Here is a 23,536-nt window from a genome sequence, read left to right as displayed (position 1 = left end):
TTCTCGAAACTGCTCAGCACTTTTCTGACTCTGATCCCACTAAAGTCAATGGAAGTTTTATCATTGAATTCAATAGGCTCATAATTAGCCAATGCTAAGCACTTTTGCAAACCCCACCTAGACATCTAAGTACTGATTTGAGAGGGAAACAGGAACTTCAGTGTATAAATTAAATTGTGCCTGAAACTAATTGTTGGCACAAAACCATACTCAAAGTTTCCTGGCACCAAAAAAAAAAAAAAAAAAAGGCTAATTTTAAAAATCTGGCTACTGTTGTGTAAGTATTACCAACTTTACTGATGCAGCACATTCACAGTAGCATTTGGGAAATACCAACCAGTATTTAATATTTACATTATTATTTATCCACTTGAAACAATCAATTTTTAACATCCAACGGGCTAGATGTTTTAAAAATGACATCCTCTTTTAATACCCTCACTCATGAACGCAAGTAATTGTGGGCATAATTAAGCCATTTATGCGTCCAAGTAATAGACTGCACCCACCAATTCACATGCTTAGATGTCTAAATGGCCTGAATTGTCCCTGCAATTTTTTCTGTCTGCCAAATTGCAGGCTCAGAAAGGATGCCCATTTAAGGTTGGGCTGCAAATTAAGCTCTTAGTGTTTTTAATGTGACTTTCCATTTTAAACCTCCAAGGAACCTGTTCGGTTCACATAAAATGCTGTCATGGTATAAATCTTATATACCACTGGAAAAGCCAACCCTTTTACAGTATGGCAAGGCCAAATTGAAATTGTTTTTTTGAAGCCACCATCACAACTGGCACCATCGTCAGCAATGTCAGCAGGGAGGCCAAGAATTGAATCTGCTGTTGATTTTTTGAGGATTCATGTGAATCTGAAGGTTTAGGATTAAAAATGCTTGTCTGACCCCTTCCTTGACCCAGTCATCCCAATGCTGGTCACTCTGGGAATTCAGAGACATGCTCAGTCTCATTATGCCAGGAGACATGACTGCTTCTTTTCACAGTGCTTGTTTCTCCCCCGGCCACGTCCCCTCCTTAATTACATGGCATGAACTACAGCCCATCTTAAAACCATTACTTGACTGGGATTCCTCATTTCCATTTCGTTACTTCTCTACTCCAGGGAATTTCCTTTAGGAAGCTAATATCTTTCTAAGCTTGCCATAGTGGCACATGATCCAAGTTTCTTTGTTAAGAATTTCCGTAACTCATTCAGTCGTAAGAAACATTGGTACTGTTGGCTAAAGTCATTTCCTCTCACTCCAGCAAGTCACCTTGACTTTCTGGGTAATTGCACTGAAGAAAAGTCCGCTCCATAATGGTTTCATTTGGCAACCGTTTATCTTGTTACCATATTTTTGCTCTTATTGTCCAATTAATTCCATCCTGAAATTGTATTCTGAGTGATATGTGTTGTGTGGCTGATTGTACGGACATCTCCTGGTAAGTCAGTAGTGAATACTGTAACATTGATATTTGCTAGTAGTACGAGGAAGGCAAGCAGACAAATTAACTTGGTAATGATGTCTATCAGAAGTACTGTGTACAATTTTCTAAAAGAAGGAAAATCTATTGGGAAAGACTCTGAATTTATTGCCCCTTGCCCCAGAAAATTATGCTGTCACTGCAGTGACCCTTGTGGTCGTATATTGTTTTCAAACTGTGCAGGGGTATTGGATTCAGGAGAACTTTTTTCTTCTGACAGAAGCTGTAAGGGATAATAGCATCTTAAAGTCCTGTTGCACTTTTCACGAAGCTGAAGGGAGAGTTGTACAGTATGTGGATGGGGGGAGTCCATGAACTATTCATTCTTCTTCATTTCCTTTAAATGCTATGTGTACATCTCATGGTACTGCTCTTGGTATTGTCTTGATATGAGTCTGAAGATCACATGTGTACATGCAGACAGAAATAAACCTTCTAGGTAAAAGGAAGTGGAAACTGGCTAACGATCAAAGATTATCCTCATTCCATTCCTTCCTTCATTTTTATTAGCCTGCTAAATTTAGTCTTTTTGCAAAGCTTTTTTGCCCCCTGTGACAGAAGGTTGAGCTTAAGTGAGAGCTTTAAAATTTTGATTCGTTTCAAACCATTTGTAATTTGAACCACAGTGTAGTGGCTTTGGTAGAGTCAAAACTGTAGTTTTTGGAGAGCTACAATAGGTTATGAAATGGTTTAAAGAATGAACATTTCACTTCAAGAGTTCTGAGATCAGCCCTGGGACGTGTGGCAAGTAGAATTTTGTGAACATTTAGGCAAAAGGTGGAATCATTAAGGCCCCAATCCTACAAACAGTTATAGACATGCTTACTATATGTTGCCTTGAAATAAATGGGGTTACTCATGTGCTTACTTGTTAAGCATCTGTGTAAATGCTTGCAGGGTCAGGGCTTCAGTCTGTGCCCCAGAACATTTCGCTAGAATATTTTTCATTTAGCGCAATGTCAAATTTCTGCATTCCGTCCTCACTGGAGCACAACAAAAATGTCTTTCTGGAGCCCTCAATCTACTGGGTGTCTTGCCAGTATGTTTATTAAAGCTAGGGGACATTCAGTGCTCTGGAAATGGTAGAGGCCACTCTAGAGCAACTAGAGCAGAACGGATAGAAGACCCGCACTGCAAGTGTGTTGTGTATTTAACTTAAAAAGTCTCAAGGCCTTACCTGCCATTAACCACTGGAAGGGAGGTCAAGCAAAAGTATAAACTACCCTTACACTATACTACCATTTTCAAAATTTTTCCCCCCAAAATTATCCATCTTTTCATGAAATTTGATGAGGCAAAACTGAAAGAATTTCAGCTAACTTTAATCACAGATGAAATGTAAGTGGTGGTATCACCTTAGTTGAATATCCCTATAAAGATAGATACAACGGAGCTCCATTGGCCACCTCTGGTTGTGATACAGAGCTCGAGTGTTGTGGATCAGTACTGAGGAACATTCACAGAGTTGTCTGATATACCTTGAACAGTTCCAGCCTGCACTAAGCCTGGTTCCAGAGATTGCTGTTAGTGCCTGGCTTTAACAAACACCAAAAAGGAACATATATTATTATTTATTTTTTACACTGCGGTAGTGCATTAAGATCAGCGCCCCATTGTGCTGGTCCTTGTACAAAGTGAAAACATGCATCTAAAAGTCTAAATTTTAATCTAGTCTTTAATCAGTCTTTGTTCAAGATGGTTTCTCTTGCTCACAGGCTCCTTTTCAGCTTTTACTAGCCAGCCTGATCAGGCTTCGTCACAGAGCTCAAACCACTTGTTTTTTTTTGTCTCCTATGGTGAAGGATAAAGATGGATTCTCTCTCTGTTCCTTACATCCCCAATGGGATGGCTTTGTTTTACAAGTCAGGAAAGCCTCCTGGAGATTCAGTGTCCTGGGTCTCTTTGGGGTGCAGGAACCATGTTAATTCACTGTCTCTTGAGTTCAGGATCAGAATAAACTCCTCTGCTTTTGTTTACAGCTAATATGTAAACTGGGGTAAACCCACAATCCTTTGTCTAGGACAGACCTGCTTATCACCTTTACCTTGGGTAGCCTGTCTGGTTGTAAACATGTTCTAGTAATGTCACACAGTGGAAATTCATAGCTTCACATATAACTAACACATGCATTTTACAAAGATATTAATAACCAGTGTGTTATTAGATTCCATATGATACCTCACCAAAGGCATATTTTGCACAAATATTGTTGCAGTAGGCCATAGGGTGTGAACACAGTGGCGCCTAGGGTCACAGTTACACTTTCCTCTGTAGCATTTAATACTGACCAGTGTTAGAGACAGGTTACTGGACTAGATGGACCATGGTTCTGACCTTATGTTTCTGTGGAAGATCCTTATGTTTCCTACTTTCTGATACAATAGATGTAAAATATGTCATTAATATCTGTCTGCTTTAATAATTTGCACTAATGTCTTTGACTGCTAGGTTTTGGTCACCTAACAAAGCAGTTGCTGAAGCTAGCGGCTGGTCGAGTGGTACTGGCGCTGGAGGGAGGACATGACCTTACCGCCATCTGTGATGCATCTGAAGCCTGTATAAACGCCCTTCTAGGCAATGAGGTAAAAGACAAGTCCAAGGGTTGAGAGGACAGTGCATGTTTTTGAAAAGTTATGTCTTTTGTTTTCTTTTGATAAAACACGACAGCAAGAGTTTTTCATGTATGTAGAAATAAGTGCCTTTTGCACGTGTCTTTGGAAGTTATTTTGCTTTTGATAAGCACCCCACAATCAGATGTTTATATGAATCTCTAGGGTTTGCAAAACTATTCTTGATCTTGAAAAGAACTCAATACACAGCGCTCCCCTCACTGACATTCAGGGAGCTGAGCACCTGCCTTGACATCCCTGAATGCTCATCAGTGATCCAGTGCTTGAGCGAGCTGTTGTGGAAAAACAGGCTCTTCTCTCAAGAGAGCTGGTAATTTCTTGGACTGAAAATAGCAAAAGCACATTTCCTTGCAGTATTTTGATACTTCTTTTTCTACCATCCACTGGCAAATCTCTGCTCTCTTCATTTGCTCACTCTGGGGTGAAAATGATAAATGGCAAATCTGCTGAAGACACATACAAAAGATCAAATATATAAAGATAACATACCTTTCGCATAAATTGTGAGCCTGTCACATGTTCTCATGCTACGGTCTGTGAAATCTTGTTGTGGGGAGAAGTGTTGCAAGTCATTATTTTTACTGGAAATTGAGTATTCTTTAGTGTATATCACTTACTAGTCTCCTAATTCCTTTTCAGGGCAACATTTCAGGCCTATTAGATTGGTGTGACGTGCTGTTTCTTAGAGTAGAAATTGCTTATAACCTGTAAGGTCACCTATGAAGGACTTTTAAAAAACCTTTATGCACATTTTTGTTTTTTTATGATGTGTAAAGAAGGCCTAAAAGGTTTTTTTCTGCTTGTTTTTTTACCTTAAAGATAACAAAAACGTCACATCAGGCTTTCCCTAGTTTTGCTGGAAAACCTCTTAAGAGTCTCAAAAATATGTATTGGGACCTCTCAGACCTGAATCAAAAGGGTAAGGGTAATGAACCTTTAACAAAGGCATCGTTTCTCCCAAATGTTCTTTAAGCATTGGAGTTGAATATGTGTTAACAAAAACAAACTGTTTTAAACAGTTTGTCTTAAAATCCTTTTCCCCTTTCAATTGCTCAGTTTTCAATCTATTGGCTCAGGTGAATTCTCAATGTCACCAATTCTCCAGAGTCCATAGAAACTTCCAAAGTAGACAAGACTGAATTTGTAATGTTAAAAACAGACAGGAAAACCCCCTATCCTATGCCTTTTTCCCCTACTTTGAACCAAAACCTTTAGGCTATCTTTATGTATCACAAAGAAGCTATAAAGGACAGAAGCCCATTATTTTTTCCTTTGCAGGTTAAGGAAAATGTACTATATGCCAAGTCTTTAATTTAGTTTATATGGCAACATAGGTGACATAAGCCACAAAAGGTTGCATGGGCTGGCTATGCACCATAGTAGCTTGTCTTGAGAACAAATAGCCTGATTCAGAAGGTACAGGGCACCTGTTTCAGGAAAAGGAGCTACAGAGCTTCTTGGGAACAGGAAATGAAAGCAAAGAAGCTCCCCTGGGCAACCCCAAAGAGTTCCTCAGCATCCTCCCTTGGGCACCAGGGACAGTGTAAGAATTAATACATTAAGGGAGTGCTACAGTAAAAGGATGAGCAAAGAAAAATGATACCTTTTGTTTAAGGTTGCTGGAGAGGTCTCTCTTCTCCCCATCCTCTTGTGCTCTAAGGGAACAGGCATGCCATAGCAGAATATTCAGTCCTACTTGGCTTCCACACTGAGTGACCTATGATATGGTCCATAGAGGTTTTCAAAAGTGCTGAGCATCCAGTATGTCCTTTTGCGATGGATGTTCAATGATTTCGAAAATCTGGACCCTTATTTCTGTGCTGAGATATGAATTTAGAAGCTCAACTTCAGGCATCCCAGTTTGAAAATCCTAGTCATAAGATTTTGTTACCCTTCCTGATCAGCCTGCCTTCCTCTCCATCCTCTCCGATTCCATCATTCATGAATTTCATACCCCCACACAGCAGTTTCTTGTGGGGGTGACAGTGGCACATCCTCTGAATCCTCCTCCAAAATCAGCCACAACAGCAAAGTTCTCACTGTGCAACCTTGCCCAGCTTTGGCCTGGAGATGTGCCAGCCTGATTTCTGCTTGGCCCTGGTGAAATTAGATGCATTTAAGATATCTCTCTGAGGTTTGCAGCCTCATGGGGAGATGAATGATGCTAATGAATCTATGCTCCCAGCATCATGACAGGTGCCTGACTCCCCCGCAGCCAGCTATGACCATTTTGGTGACGCTGCCTTTTTGTGAGGAAGACCTTGTTTTGTTTTAAAGTTGGACCACCCCTGCAACTGCTTCTACAGCTGCTCACCCTCTGCATTCTCAGAAAAATACCTACTGTTGGAAACAGACATGAAATGTATTTCACTGTGACTTAACGTGTGAGTGCACCGAAATATTGACTTAACTCTATTGGCTATTAAGGGAGACCAGTAATCTGAGGCCAATATGGTAGGCTGGGTGGTTCAATGGGTCTATCTGTTTGCAAAATATAGCTCAGTAAATGGAAGAAAAGACTTTTAATATTGGAAGATGAAGACAAGGGTGAGCACACATGCATTATAATTCACTTGAGAAAAGAGATGAACATTAAGATCTTGAAAGATCTCACACAATAAATATTCTTCTCATGTATACTTACATTATAATTTACAGTGCAAGCATGTTTATATTCAAAGTATTAAATCTAGCCAGGAACATGCAGAAAACAGGCAGACACACATCTCCAAACCAAAGTTGAACTGTGTTACAGCAAAGAGGGAGCAAATACTGCTCCTGCTAATTTTGGAGAAAGAAGATTCAGAGACTATGTCATCACCACCACCATAGGAAACTGCTGTCTGCTCACAGAGAATCTGTGACTAAAGGTATTGCCGAGGTGGGGTAGGCTGAAAAGGAAGGTCAGATAGACATAGATATAGGACCAGATATCCACCTGGTGTAAATTGGCACAGATCTATCAATTTCCATAGAGCTATGCCAATCTATACTAGATGAGGATTTGGACCATAGCATATATATGGTGTACATTGCCTCATTTCAACAGAATACTTGCAGGTTTGCACAGCCAATTACAAAGTATCCTCTGGTCAAGGGCAGAAAAAATTGGTTCCTTTAAGTCACCAATTATTGTAATTTGAAGATGCATTCTTCCCTGAATGCAATTCTTTACAGGTGATTAATAGGGTAATTATAACTTATTATCTGGCACTTCACTTTCACAAATAATGGTACCTACTGCAACCATAGTTTAAAAACATTGGCAAGACCAGCTTTGGTTTCTAAACTCTGCACATGCAATTGAACTCAAATTAGAAAGGTCAGGAAAGGCCTTTGTAAGGTACTCTGCAGTTTGTCAGTTGTATTTATTCATGTGCTGAGGATTAGAATTCATAAACATTTTGCAGGGTTTTTTTTTTAATTCTTTTTTCTTTGCCTATGTTGTTCTTGGCCGGGACCTGTCAGTAGAGCAATACACTGCTTCGTATGTCCTATTATCCACAGAATAACATATAACAAAAAGAGTAACTGTAAAACTAGCAGTAACTTCCAACTTTCGTAGGGAGCCAGTCGAGACATGTAGATGAAACAACAGACTTACAAGCTAGAAATGCTTACTTTAACTAATTTGTCTCCGAATCCCTGCAAGAAAAACATGTTGACACCCAAAATAGACAAAACCAAAAAAAAAAAAACACACCCAAACTTGCTTTTGATTACATGTGTCCTTCATGAAAGTGATCTGTTTAGCAAGATATCTTTTACTTTTCCCTTAATAAATATGAGTTGGGTCAGTATGAAAAGAATATGCTATTGAATTAACCTTCATTAAATAATTTGAGCATGGTAAAAGAAAGTCCTTCATGCAACTGTTGACTTTGAAGACTAACCAAAAAATCCATTTCAGAAGGTCTCTTTTTCTTGGAAGAGCTCAGCATTTAAATGAGCTATCAGCCCAATCAATGTGTGATGAATATCTCTGAACTTCTCCACAGAAGTGTTATGAACATTAATTTTGGAAATTCCACAGAGACATACATGGAATTCTACAAAATAAAAGCCACTGGTTCTTTTTGATCAGAAACACTTAGCTTAGCATTTGGTTGTTTGTAAAGACAATAAATGAAACAAAAAGTCAACAATGTAGACATAAACATAGACGTAAATGGATCTAAATTTCAGTTTTCATCATTCATACTTTGTGCACAAAAAGAAAAACTCGAGTTTCCTTTAGAGACAATTTACTGAACTATATTGCAAAGCTAATTAGAAGCACCCTGGGTTGCCTCCTAGAAAGGAAATCTTCCCAAGAGGCGAGAAGTGATTAAGCAATTGGATTCCCCTGAAATCCAAAATGAAAACAGTGAAATCCTTCATGCAGGTAAAGAAAGAAGGATGAGGTTAAGTTGCTGTAAAATGTCCTAAATGTCTTCTGTTAGTGGTTTTAGAACACATCCATTACATGGGCACCTGTCAAAACAAAAGAAGTGATGGTTTTAGCTAATTAGAAAAAAGAAAATTACTTTTCAGTCAGGAAGCTGTTGAGATGATGATGCAGCCTTGCACTGAAAATTCAGCTCCCTCCTTTTCTTATGAACATTGCTTTTCCCTGTCGACTTCCATTACTAGCCTGTAGAGGAACTCATATCTTTTCTATCACGGATTAAATGTATTACTTTATGCAATATATATTCCTAGACTTAAGGCTGCCATTAATATACTGAGGCTTGTCTTTATGGGTTAAATTTCTCTTTGCATCTCTAAGCCCAAGAAAGTGGACTGGGTGTTGAAGAACTCAGTGAGGGTTCCAGCAGCGAGAATCTTAGGCCCAGGCCATGGAGTAAATGTGGACCTGCACCATGGCTTCTATTCCAGTCATTGGGCTAGAATAGCCTCTGTGGCCGTTGCATCACTATGTCATAGTAGGCGATGGCTAGTATATCTGTGCAGTGACAGATCTGCTAAACCAGGGGTTCTCAAACTTTTTTTTGCAGGGACCCTTTTGAAAATATTTCAGGCTGTGACAACCCCCCAAAAAGTGATGACTGCTCCCCCATGCCATGCTATCTTTTACCGGCATGTACTGGGGCTGACAGCTCGTGACCCCCCCATAACAACCTCGCGACCCCCTGAGGGGTCACAACCCCCAGTTTTAGAACCCCTGTGCTAAATCTTCTTTCCCTCACACTATTTGGTTTGAAGTCATGGGCTTAATTCTTTCCTCCACAACGCTTACCTTCCCACTCCCCACTGTAAGCAGCCATGCAGGATCTCTCCTTAGCACACAGGAGTTGAGCCAAACCAATATGCATCCTGTCCCCCAAAAGAAATGGTCTATGGGTTAGGGAAGGTATCTATTAGCCCCATGTGCTATAGCAAATGCCACCCTGGTCTGTTGCAAGTGCTAACTAGTACCCTATGCACCTTGTCCCCAAGAAGAAAGATCTACCGTTTAGTGGAGGTATCTATTAGCCAGCCCCATATGCTGTAGCATGTGTCCCATGGTCTGTAGCAAGTGCTAACTAGTAGCAGATGTCTTCCTGCTCAGAGGGAGCAGCAAAGTGTAGTCCACACTGCCTTCCACCCAGCAGGATCCTTGTAGCAGAGGACATACCAGGAAGTGTGTCTGCTTTTTCTTACTGTTCTGGCCAGGGCTGGGTTTGGCCCAAAGTAGAAAAACATTTTTAAATGGCTAAATTTAACATCTTCTAGTAAATATTCTTCCTTCTTGAATTATTGTTCTGAAGCCTAATCTGACAAAACATTGTGATTGGTTGGCTACCAAGCACATTTAAAAATCTGTCCTGGACACTTTTGTTTGAAAGGGTGAAGTATGTGCTGCTTTCTTGCAATTAGTGGATCTTGGGTTTGGGTGCGTATGGCAATTTAAATGGAAAACTAGTGCTCTGCAGCTTTCATTCAGATGATGAAAAGCTGACATTTCCCCCTGTTTGTGGAATTTGGTGTGAATCTGGGGAAGCTTGCCAACTATGCAAAGAACTCTGCCAACAACACAGACACTGCATTAAAAAGGGGTGTATGATTTGTTGGAACAGGTGAGTGCTTCTCTTTGTAAAATGGAAATATTCCCCATAAGTGAAAATTGCCTGAGATCAACTTTAAATTGAAAGTTAAGTCCAGTCACAACTCATATCTTTATTCTTAATCTGAAGGTATGTCTACACTGACAGTGGCAAAATCGCCGCCGTCAGATCGACTTTTCTGGATCGATTGAGCGGTCAGTGAAGACTCGCTCAATCGATCCATAAGTCGACGCTGTAAAACCATCTCCTCAAGTGGCGTAGCGCTGCATTGACAGGAACACAGTTCCCATCGGCGCAGTGCAGTGAAGATGCCGTGCAGAAGGGAAGCACAGCAGTTGATGGGAGTTACACAAGCTACTCTGAGTAGCTTGCATAACTCCCGTTGACTGCCGCCGAATCGCCAGGTAAGTGTAGAGGTCAAAATCTGAATGGGATGGGAGCTGTGCAGTGTCAAAGAACTCTCTCATGGCCTACTGTTGGACGTGTCCACCCCCAGGGAAGTCAATATAATTACTAAAACTCCTGGGAATTGCCCACAGAAACTGTTAAATGGAGTTGGAAGCAGCAAACAGTCTACTCTTATGACTTACTCAGAAAATGGTGACTGTGACTACCTCCAACATCACTCCAAAGTGTATGATTCTCCACATGGGCATCTGACTCCTCTTCACAGAGCTGTAAGATGGTCACCAAGTCAAACCTGTGCCAATGAGAAATCCTTTCTCCAGTAAATCTATAAAGCCCCCATTGCCTGTAGATCCACTTTGAAGTGTATGATTGACTTCAGGCACCCATGGCATCTGTGGACCTCATATTTAGTACCATCTCATTCTCCAGAACCCTTGCTTTGAGCCTGAGATTGCCAAAAATGTTCATGGGTGTCATGTTTTCTCTAAATAAGATCATCAACACCTTTTAAACAAAGCTAGTTTCTGCTCCTTAAAACATGGCAGGGCAAAGGAGGCAATGCAGTTAGGTGCCACGCTTGGGCTTCTCATTCACAACAGACTGCAATTGTCTCAAATTCTGGCAAACTGCTTTTACCTTCATCATCACTTGTGCCATCTTCCACGCTTTTGAAAATTCCATAGGGGGTATTTTTCTGACACTTGCTGATAAGAGCACGATGGAGTTGTGGCAACTTTTGACTGCCCAATGTACTTGGTGCCCGGTTGCTTTCTCCTTTGAAAATGCTCAGTGGGCACAAATTCCATTAACATCTGCTATTTATGGGCACAAAAAAGCCCAATTTAATGGTACAAACCCTTTGAAATTTTTGACTTCTGTGTCTGTATCCCTTAAGTGGCTTTGTTGTCCTGCACTGACCTTAGTCATTTATCTATGACAGATTCTGTTCTGAAAATGTATTTCCAGTGCTCTTTAAAACTTCTATTTTCTTCGACTCCAGATCTAATAAACTGCATGATTTGAATGCCAAGAAGTGTAGGAGTGAAGGTGATGGTGCTATGACTGTCAGGTGTAGAGTGATTTCTTTTGTTCACTGTTGGGTCTAACTCCTGATATTTTCCAGGGACACCTCTATGTCTATGTAGCTATATCCAAAAAGTGGATCACTGCCAACAGAAATTATTCACCCTGATGCAGAAGGCTCTGTTCCAAAGGACTCTAGAAATAGTTGTAATAATCCACTGGCTTTATTTTTACAGTGTTTTCGTAACAATAGTGCATCTGGGTTGAACAGGGTGTACAATGTAATGAACTTACGTTTAGAGCCTGATGTGGTTTTATTGATATGGAACAGGATCCAACATTCTGCCTGGCTACTGCAGAGGATATGGAGACAGAGAATGTTTCTGCAGTTGAAACCAAGTTGGAATAGTAACGGAATTTTAGGGGGAGAAAGAAATTTAGAAATAACAAACACTGAAAATCCATGTCAGCTACAGGTCTGTTACAAGAGCTGGTCAAAATATCCATCTTGAATAATAATTACTGCAAATTTGGCCCTCTTTTCTGGTTGTGGTTGATTCATAAACCTAACCTGATCTCTGTGCATGTATTTAGTATTCATAAGTATTGATCAGACATTTTAGATGAGTTAACCTATGAGTTATTTGTGAACTCCTCACTTTAACTGTTCATTGCTGGCTTGTTAAGGTGTGTCATTGGCCTCCTAAATAACACCGAGGACAGATCATTGGAACCCAGTCCAATCCACTTATGAAAGTTGCCTGACAAGATTCCCTTTGGTTAGGAAAATCCCTAGTTGGCATAGAGCTATAACAGCGATGTCTACATCACCCACTCCTGGACTCCTATTCAGTATAAGGAGTTTGCAGGAGAACAGGAAGGATATGTTGAGGATGGAACAAAGTACAGCTGGAGCATCATGCACTATGACAATTCCTCAGCCTGTGCAATGACTCCCAGAGGGTGCAGGTTAGAATCTGCTCTAATTTACTCCAGTGGCTAAATTAGGTGCCAATAGCCGTAACAATTGGACGAGTGCAAAAATGTGGCTTTAAGCCATCTATGTCCTCCTGCCTGTGGACCCATGCTCAGCGCAGCCTAGCTGGACCTGAGGATCGGGCCCATAGTATCTTTCTGCTTCCTGTTTGGATGCCTGAAACATTGTAAACAGAGAATAATGAATGACAAAAATAAATCATTCTTATTAACAAATACCCAACTTCTGGTATGAATTTTCAGATGAATAATCACTTGTGCTAAACTCTGTGAAACTTTACTGATTTGTGAGCATTTTCATAAATACCCAGCTTTCATCCAAATGCTTGCAAATAACCAAATGCTATGACCTATGAAAAAAGCAGTGAAGCAAAATTGACTTGCTACTTTGATCTTTTTTATTATTCAACTAGCTCTAATCCTAATGCTGGATTGGCATGTCTTGATGCACCATCTAAAATAGTAGCAATCGACCATTACAATCTGACATTTGCAGTGGTTTTATTGAATTAATAGAGGCTGATATTTGTACCAGCCCTTTTCTGGGAGTCCTGTTGAATTCCGAATAATTTAAGCATTTATATTACTTCAGTATAAATTATGTTGCTAATTTTTTTGGTTTCAAAGAAAATCTTCCAGGTAGGATCCCAATGCAGGACTATAGGCAGAAAAAAACAAGAAGTATGAATAGTGCAATTAATCTCATGACTGTTAACCGAGATGCCTGATGATATCTGGCATTTCATCAGCATTAAACTATTTCACTGCTGATCATTTTTCCTGAATCCCAGCAATTCTGGGACTTTGGGTAAATTTGCTTAGTGTGTCACTGCTTTATAATCCAGGCTAATTTACTTGATGTAATGACTAGAGCTAATATAATCATTGATAATGAATAATTGGGCCAATTTTATTTCTTTTTCTGCCCACAAAGTATCCATGACAAGTTTGAAATTTTCTTCCATTTATTCATCATACAAATGTATTCAACAAATATATTTTTGAATTTGTTTACTTTGTTATAAATATTTAAAAGAAGAACTAGTTTTTTAGTTGTGATTGGTCAGTTGAATCACATGATGTTATTTCAGCCCTTTGATTGGATGAATGTGCAAATACTACTGGCATCAATATCTGTCTGTGTACAAATTTCAACTATTGTTTCCATGAGTATTCACACAGATGGCTTTGAAATTCTTTTGCTGTGAGCATTTGTGGCAGTAAAACTTAGTTGTCCTAATGTGTGTAAAAGGTGTGCAGAAGGGAGCATGAGCACAGCTGAATTCATTTAAAAATTGAAATGAATGTAGGTGGAATGTGAATTGCCTTTTTTGCTTGGCTCTCATCATGATACAATGTCATCATATTAGTGCTCAATAATATGACACGCTGATATTTCACAGGTCTGACCATTTAATTTAGGATCCAGTCACATCAGATATAATAGGCTTTCTATCTAAAGTACTTGTAAGCCCTGCCGCCCCCCCATTTCTGTATCATCTGAGCACCTCACAACATCAGTATGAAATAGAGCAGTACTATTATTCCCATTTTACAGTTGGGGAACTAAGGCACCAAGACACTAAGTGACTTGCTTAAGGTCATACAGGAAACCTGCAGTATATTAGGAACTTGAACCCAGGTCTCTAAAGGCCTATGCTCGTGTCCTACCCACTGGACTAGCTCTCCTTTCAGAATAGTTAGCTCCATTGAAAATAGAATTATAGGGGGAAAAAACCATATCAGTATTGGCATTTTGTTTCGTGCATGTGCACACTCAAACACATAAACAAACTGAAGGGTATTGAAAGTAAATGTAGCTAGTTAAAAGCACAGTGGACCCCCAATAAAATGTATACAACTTTTACTGTTGACATGCTTAAGCATTTTGTCTACTACTTTACTTGAAATTAACACAAGGCTACTAAGAGCAGCTGTGTTTTATAGTTTTCCATTGTAAAATGTTGAAATGTGTAAGATGGTTGGATGTAATAAGACTAGAAAAATAAAGATAATAGAGTGCGCACTGTAGTTCCAATGTGGCTTCAGCCAGGTTTTGTTTGGAGTGCCCAGCTGCACATACAGACGCACTGGAATTTGGTTTGTGAGGAACTGACAAAAAATCACACAAATAACTAACATTTTTTTTAATGAATAATACACAGACATGCACCTGCTTCAGAGACTCCATAGATTAGTCTTGCAGCCAATGGAAAAGCCCCTTGGAATTCAATTACATGGCTGAAAAACAGAAAACAAAATTGTGGCTATCCCTTTTTTAGAACTGATACCAGCAAAACGTTAACTAGTTCTTGGGGCTGAGCTTCTCTTGAGGATTAGGCTGTTTCAGTTTGGTTTATTTCCATGTGGCTTACTGCAAATTCATAATATTCTGCTCATATTATTCTGTTCTATTCTTGCAGCTGGAGCCTCTCCCAGAAGATACGCTGCACCAAACCCCTAATATGAATGCCATGGCTTCTTTACAAAAGACCACTGAAATTCAAAGTATGTTTCAGTGTTTTTTCCTCTTGTTCTTAATTGAGATCAGATAACTGATTAAATTTTTGTTACAGAGTGAAGAATAAGCAAAAATATGATATATAAGCACATACATGATACATGTTTATAACACGTATGCTTGTGCTCTTGTTTCTTTGGCACATCTTTTATTTCATTGCTGACAACACTTAAAAAGCTGATTTCTTAGCATTAGTCAGAGCTTTCCATTCCCACGTAGTCCAAAATCTTTCATTTGCACAAAGCTCATTTCCAGCATTTTAATCTTGCAATCCAGTGAGAGAAATGTGTGTATGCGTAGATATAGGGCGGGTATATTTGGGATATGACGTAATCTCTTTGGATTCAATTTGTACACAAATATCTTTTCAAGGTATTCATGTTGAGATGGACGTGAGTTTAAAACGAAATCTGAATATTTAAAACGGCTGCTGCCACATGGAGAAAATATGCAGTGCTTCCCTCCCATCACCCTTTCCCTATGCAGGGAACTCCCCACCGTCTCACTTATGCATCCAGACACCAATCCTGAACATCCCCCCATACACTCTCTGTGGCCCTCTGCTGCCACCCTGTTACCACCAGCACCTTCCTATGTGCCCTTCTCCCAGTTGCCTCAACTCAGCTCTAGAGACCTTCTCCCACTTGCCACCATATGCTACCTCCAGCCATGTTAAGTGAGTGGAGGGAACTTCCTGTCTCTTGCCTATCATTTCCAGCTCTTTCTCATCACCCTCTTGTGCCATTTAGGTTTAGATTTGGTTTGAACACCAGATGCTGTTTTTTAGGTGAATCAAAAAAAAAAAAGTGGATTAATCTTTTACATTGTGTGTATATTTAAAAATATGCATCATACATGACTATTGGTCTGTTCTCCATGTATTTCTTCACGTATGAAGAGGCATTGGAAAACTCATGTGTGGCTACATAACTCATAAATTATCCCTGCTCCCACTTATGCACTCAGGTAAATAAATGTCGCAATTAAATCAGCTTTCTTCAGTAATTCATGATAAATGTCACAGTGTCCGTTTGGGGGGGGAGGGGGGGGCATGCATAGTGGGGTGCTGCAGGAGCTGGTGCTAGGCTCCGTCTTCTTTAATATCTTCAGCTAATGATCTGGAGGACACAGTAATCAGCTAGTGAATGAAAACCAGATACCATACAAAATTGGGGTAAAGCTGCAAATGCTAATGAGGATAGAGAAATACATAGGGAACTAGAGAGATTAGAAACCTGGACAAAGAATAACAAAACACAATTCAGTTTGGGAGAATGCTTGTGTGTGAGGAAAAAAAATGTTTTGAAACAAAATGGTTGAATGGAAAGAAAAATCTGGAATGCAGTTATGCTGAAAGAGACCTAGAGATAATAGAGGACAAAAATGAGACATGCATGTGCAAGTTAAAGATAACATAGGTGCCATATTCATCACAGAACAGAGAAGCAATAGTCTTTTTCTATATATCTCTGATGTGATCTGAATCTTGCATTTAGTTCTGTACAGCGTATAACCAGAAAGATCTTGACAAAATGGAGGGAGTTCAGAGAAAAGCCATATTAATGATGGAGGTAATTGGGGGAATTGACTTAAAAGAGCCAAATCTGCATAATTTGGTTTAGAGATGACTGAAAGAGAGGACATAACAGTCTACTAATATTTGAAAGGAATAAACACTAATGATGGAGAGGAACTAACATGATTGTTACATGGGAGAGTTAGTTCAGGAGAAACAACTGGATGAAATTAAAAGAAGGAGAATGTAGGCTGAATATCAGGAACAACTTATGGGGGTGAAATGTATTAAGAAATGTAGAATAATATCCAAGGGAAGTGGTGGAATCCCATCATGTGTAACATTTAATACTAGACAGTACAAAATACCGACAAATCATGCTTCAGCAGGGCATCTGAATTCATGTACCTTACTTACACTTATGTTTCTGTGATGCAGCTCTGATGTCAGATATTTAAATGTTATAACCTATGAGCAGTGTTTAGTCCAAGGATTGCCGTTGCTTCATCTCTGCTTCAAAAACAGGCTGGAAATTGCAGATTTTAGATCAGACAAAGAGAAAATCTAAATGGTTTCCAAGCAGAGTGGAATTTGTATAAACGTCTTTGTTTGTGACAATGGTCTAACATACCTATGGTAATATGATACAATTGGAAGTAGTATTCCCCACAGCCATACAATATGTATTTCTAAATAAGTCATTCTCACTCACTTGGGCACCACTTCACAACCGAGCTTTTTGTACATGGAAAATGTCAGCCTGAGCCACATACAACATGCCCAAATACTTCAAGGAAGGTTGCTTTCAAACATCTGTAACAAAAATACATGATATATACATTCACTGTTACTATTTCCTTCGTGAATGGGAAATGTTCCCATTGCCTTATTGGAGATTTGAGCATTTTTTTCAGGCATCAAACAAAAGCATACCTAGATTACTTATTTGGTTTCATAGTTTATTCTCAGAAGTAATCAATGCCACAAGTTGTGTGTGTATGGGTCAGGCAACCCACATCATTCTACTTCATAAACTCCAAAATGTTCTTATCAGCAAATATAACAAAATTAGTGGAATTTCACATTCCTGCTTTGGACAGGGAAAATGTCCGTTTTGTCAGTTGTGAGCTGTTTGTCCCAGGTGCTTTTGTTTCAAACAGAGCTGGATTTTTAATACATAGGCTGCTTAGCGCTGCTAGCAACAGTGATTGTGCAATTGCATGCACTACTACGCATATACAATTCATGACTTCATGACATTGTTCATGCAAATCAGGTAGCTGAAAACACACCAAGACACAATTTGTACATTTGATTGTGGTAGCCACACATGAAAAATTGGTGATAAATTGCACATGCTTTTTGTACACGGCCCTAGGCATCTCCTTTTTATAAAAATAATTCTACAATCCTCATTTTCCAAAGATTCTTTGCATAGGATACAGCTTTTTGTTTTTAAGAAATGTATCTCATATTTTCTTGTCATATCAGGTAGCATTTAGTCCATGAACTCATTGAGTCTACCCTCTGCTAACTGGATGCTGTTCCTAATTCCTAATGGGGACTGCTTCAAAATTCCCTCCCCAAAGTTCTCCACATTCTATCCTGAGATAGGGGTATCGAGGTGCTGTGACTGCTACCTGGATGCTGCCACCTGCTTCCTTTCCCTGCTCTGCAATTCCCCTCTCCCTGCAGACCCCCTCTCACAATTTTAATTGAGTGTAGGGAAAGGGAAGGGGAGGAGGTAATGAATGATCACATTGGGGTGGAGAGTAATTAAATGTATACACCAGGCCAACTAATATGCTTGACTTTGGTTGTGAGTTTCAGTGTTAGAAGAAAGTCAGGGCGGGGGGGCAGCTCTTTGAGTGTGTGTGACGTAGCAGTCCTCTCTGATGCTGTTTTATTGTTGCTGCAGGAGAGTGGTACAGTAGTGGCTGGTTACTAATATTTTATTTTATGAATAGGAGCCCTTGAAAACTCCAGCCGTGTACACAGGTTCATTTCTTTTATGGGCAAAACTGTGTATTATTCCCATGCTAACAGATTTGATTTTCTCGCACATCTGTTTCTGCAGCAAAAACCCCACCCACTTGTGAACATTTAAGCCCATAAATTAGGGGGTGTATATTGCACAGGCTAATTTTGTAAATAAGTTCTGTGAGAACGTTGTGGAATGCCTATATAACTTTTTTTTTTTTAATTTTTATTTTAATGAATAAGGAATATGGTCTCTCTAGAATATTTTTTGTCTTGTTTTTATAGAATTTGCCAGGCCTCAGCCATTTGGTTTAGCATTATGTACACACTTTTTTAGCCCCGGTTCTCATATCTCTGGAGGAAAATCCAGCTTCTTACATGTAAACTTAACTTGGTAGGATACTTAATACACTTTAGATTTTATGCCCCTCAAAAATCCCTGTTATTTAAAGATCCTGCTAACTATTCAAACATGCACAGTACTAGGGATCAAAGAAACACACTCCTGCTATGCTGCCGGTCGATTATGCAGATTGACTCATGCTTTCATCTTTTGATTATATTTTAAATAAGGTCGTTGCTATCTTTATTGACAGCTGCCATCTCATTTGACCTAGAACGCTCATCTTTTGAAAAGCCTGAAATGATAATTATGTGCCATGTTCTCAAAGAGGGCATTTTCAACACCCTTAGTTCAGAATACACAGCACCACAACTGGCCCTGCCTGCCAGCTGTTGAAACCCTCCAGCTATCCCATGGCTAAGCACCTTGACCCAACCCACTTCCCAGCTGCCAAAATCTGCCTTGGAAAAGATCCCCCACTTGAGCCCCCTCTGTCACAGCTGTTGAAACCCTTCCACTAATTCCCAGATAAGTGCTCTGACCCCGCCTCTGGCCCAGCTGCTGGAAGCCTTTTGCTAACCACTGGATAAGTGCTGGTCCCAAACTCCCTTCCAGCCCGTTTCCAGCTCTTAGTTTCCAGGTGGCATCCACCTGGAATTTAGTAAGAATTCTATGGATTATTATACTATGAGGAATATGTATGTAAGTTTTAAGTTGTTCACCTGGTTACCACTAATTGACCCCAGTTCTTGAATAACAGAGTAGTGAGTGATTATTTTTCATTCCAACTCACCTGCACATTATTTGTTGCTTCACTTGGGACACTCTTCAAAGTCTTTTCTGTGGCAAGCAGAAGGCTGACAGCTCTCTCACACTTTTATTCCACTGGTGTGTTTTTACAGAAAAAAACCGGAAACATTTCTTTTTTATAATACCTAGCAGCATTCCAACAAAAGCCAGTACATATATGAACATTTTAAATAAATTATTGTTCTAGTACACACCCTGAGGTTGGAGGAGAAAGAACATCCAGGACTAACAAACCTGATTGTTCTGGCAACATAACTGCAAGCCGTGCTGGCATTGCTGACATTCCCCTCCTCCCCCTCTTAAAGCCAGTGCTATGTGAGTGCTTTCCACAATTATTTTCATTTTTCTATTCCCATTTGTCGCAAATGCACCTACTGTCCAGCAACATCAGACCTATCTGCTGTGAACTTCCTTCTCCCAGCATAGATAGAGCCAACAGTCTGATCACATGAGCTCATTAGGTTGTGTGTTACTCCTTCAGTTTATTACCTTCTGGGGAAGGGTGTGACACAGTTCTTGGAATGAGAGCACTTTCCAACTTGGCATTCTTAGATCCAGAAACATATTCATCGCGGCAGTTTGAAATCCCAATTACTAACTGCTTACAGTGCAGTGATTTTAACTTAGAATCACTCTGCGTTGGACCTAAGTGATTACTGTGCTTATACCACCAGGCTAGCTAAAATTCCCATAAATTATGATGTGTGATTTTTTTTTTTAGGCAAGTACTGGAAGTCAGTGAAGCCGTATCCTGTGCCAGTGGGTTGTGCTCTGGCTGAGACTCAGAAACAAGAGAGAGAGGAGACAGAGGCTGTCTCTGCTATGGCCTCGCTGTCAGTGGATGTTGCACAGTCTCTTTCTCGGGAAGACAGCAGGTAAGCATACGCCACTGGAAACGCAAATGGCAACATTTTGTACCCTTGTGATGTAAGAACCAGAAGGCTCTTAGACCCAGATTTTGAAAAGTATCTGCTAATTTGGGATGCCTTGGGCTTTGACTCTCCAACTTGAGACCATTAGGAAAGTAGCTGGAGTTGGGCATCCAAAACACAGAGTCACCCTAAATTAGACCTTTGAAAATGTGTGTATAAATCTTTGTTAAGGATTACTTACTTTGTTACAGGATTACTAAATGCACCCATCCTCCCCCTCAAAACCTAGATTAAAAAGCAAAATACTGATGTGAAAAAATCCTGAATTGACAAAGCATAGTTGATCATGTTCTTCTCCTGAGAGGACATTCAGACCTATTTTAGATTTGACTTTATAAAAATACATTTAAACTGTTTCAGACAGACTTAGTAATGATGGACTGAAATCACCACTGTGTTACTCCAATTTTATGCTGATGTAACTCCACTGATTTCAGTGTGTGGCATGGTGCAAAACTGGAGTAAGACAGTGGAGAATCAGGCCCAGTGTATTTAGTGTTCCACAATGAAGATAGGTCGTCAAATTAAGGGAGTGTTGGTTTTCCCTGCCTGTCAGCTAGCATTTCACACGGATCCAGTCAGACTGACTTGGATGTGAATTTAACAATTCTATAAAATGGAATAATAACTGCCAATGCACTTTTGTCCATACTGTATTTCAATATGAAGCACCAAAGTCTATTGAATAATGCCACATGCAGCACAGTGTTTCTTTAAGGAATTGCCGGAGTCTGAAAAGTTGCTCTGTAAAAATGACATTATGGAGTTTCCTATTTATTCTCCTTCAGGGCCAAACCCTCCTGGCCGCTCTGCAGTGGAGAAAGACCCAAAATGCAGTGGAATCAGAAGATTCCACCAGACAGGAGAAAAAGGGGCAGGAGACAGAGGCCATAGAAAGGAACTCCTCAGCTCCCTGTGCTCTGGGAAGTTGTGCTCCATGACAGCTCTCTCCACAGGAGCATCGCGGGGAGGAGGGAGTTGTGGGTGGGCCAAAGGAGCAGTGGGACTGTAGCCAACGGATCCATGACTGATCTGAATGTACTGGCAGTTGCTTCCTGTGGGCTGAGTGGTAGCGTTCTAGTCCCTTCAAACTCGGCATTGATTGTTTTAATCAGAATTCAGCTGACAGTTTTCCTGATGATGCACCCCCTTGTTTTCCTGGTGATGCACCCCCTGCACAGCAACAGAACCCAGCAGAATACTAGGGAATCTTCTGTCGTTATATCAGCTCCCACAAGAGTTAAAACCTGGGTTTTTCCAGTAAAGTAAGCGGCTGTGGCTCAAAGATACAGATCTAGTGAGTAAAGTATGCAATATTCACATGATCATTTTCTGATTATAACTGCACTTGAATAACTGATTATGATGATTGTTGTTGTTATTATTACAAATACAAAAGTGCGTAGGAAGGAACTCTTTCTTCTCTCAGTGACAGACAGTTGGTCCATACCCACGATCTTATTTTTGATCCATGACATTGTTAATTAACCCTCAGCTAAGGAATGAACCCAAATATTTATAATCTAAAAGTTTGGTAATTATTGCACTCGTTTCTTAGCCAAGGATATAAAAACCTTTTCCACATGTGTGTAAGGGGCTAATGCAAAGGGACTATAATTTAGGGTTTGGTAACTAATTAATATGGTGAAATAAAGCCAACTTTTAGGCTCTCTTAAATAAAGTGTAATTCATTTTGCATATAAAATTACGTAGTTTAGAATAATCAGTAATTAAAAGTCATGTTATAAGCCTACACTAATCTAAAACTATAGCCACCTCACAATAATTGATTCTATAGTCATTTAAATAAAGCAGCACTTCTGCTAACAGTGTATATTCTTAATTCTATGTAAATATATCACCTAACTACTGATAACCTGTGGCAATTTCCACCCCTTCTTGACGTGGAATGAATTTAGAGTGCAGTAGAAGGGAGTGGGAGAAAAACGGATGTACTGATATGTATACAAATGGAATTCATGTGGCTGCCAGGTTCACTACACATCATCAGTTCTGGACGGTTATAGGGATGAATCTGTCATGAATTGTTCTGTGAAAAAATTGCTTCAACTTGAAATATCTTTTGTGGTGCTGTATAGGTTTTTCAGCCACACAATAAAACCTTCACATGCATACATTGCTAATTGCATTACCACATTCATAACCTGACAGTGGTCACCCAAAACCAGCCTGTCCGTAAGTGAGTGACAGGAACAACTTTGGTATTTTCCTGTTGGACCAAAAGGATGGCCAGTCTCTCCAGCAGTTTGGACCACCATGCTTTCTTCCCCGTCTCGCCCCGCCCCCACCCACCCGCCAACAATTCCTATTAACAGAGACAATCGAAAATAGTTACTTCTAAAATCTGCTTTCTAGGCCCTGCTTTCTTTGAGATGCTGGAAGCCTCCTGAGAGGAACTGAGCATGCTTAGCACCAGCTTGGAGGAGCTCTCAAGCAGCATTAGAAACACAAGTCCTGATTTACCACTGCACTACTCCAGTTTTACACCATCTTAACTCCCTTCATTTCTGTGAAACACAGCAGCATAAAACTGGAGTAACACTGCAGTGAGACAGACCCATACAGGACAGTAAAACATATAACAATTACAGACCAAGTATGAGAGCCTCACCCCTGCCAGATGTAAAGGGCCCTTAAAAGCTCTAGTTTCAGCTGAGTGAGTGTTGCTCTGGAACTGGCCCTGAAAAGAGAGCTGTAAGACTGCCATCAGAAGATCCCCTGGCAAGCCCTGGTATAGGGGATGTGCCAGGTGATGTGGAAGGCAGGGCCAAAGCACATAGTGCTGCAGTCCACATGGCAGTCTAGGGAGGGTGCTGTGATTTAGACAGGCC

The 23,536-nt window shown here is 40.1% G+C and overlaps 1 protein-coding gene across 1 annotated transcript in view; it reads left to right on the top strand.

Annotated features, from left to right (window-relative positions):
* The window catches only part of HDAC9 (histone deacetylase 9), a 642,497-nt gene that overhangs the window by 612,860 nt on the left and 6,101 nt on the right, over positions 1-23,536 (top strand). Inside the window, exons 25-27 of the mRNA XM_067562102.1 lie at positions 3,927-4,060; positions 15,006-15,090; positions 20,474-20,627. Of these exons, the coding sequence (XP_067418203.1) occupies positions 3,927-4,060; positions 15,006-15,090; positions 20,474-20,627 (373 nt within the window). The remainder of the gene's footprint in view (positions 1-3,926; positions 4,061-15,005; positions 15,091-20,473; positions 20,628-23,536) is intronic.

Source organism: Emydura macquarii, unplaced genomic scaffold (genome assembly GCF_026122565.2).
Source record: "Emydura macquarii macquarii isolate MOO-44397 ecotype Brisbane River unplaced genomic scaffold, CSIRO-AGI_Emac_v2 contig_2422, whole genome shotgun sequence".
Classification (NCBI taxonomy): Eukaryota; Metazoa; Chordata; order Testudines; family Chelidae; genus Emydura; species Emydura macquarii.
Note: the sequence above shows the minus strand (reverse complement) of the source record. Positions and strands in the feature narration are given on the sequence as shown.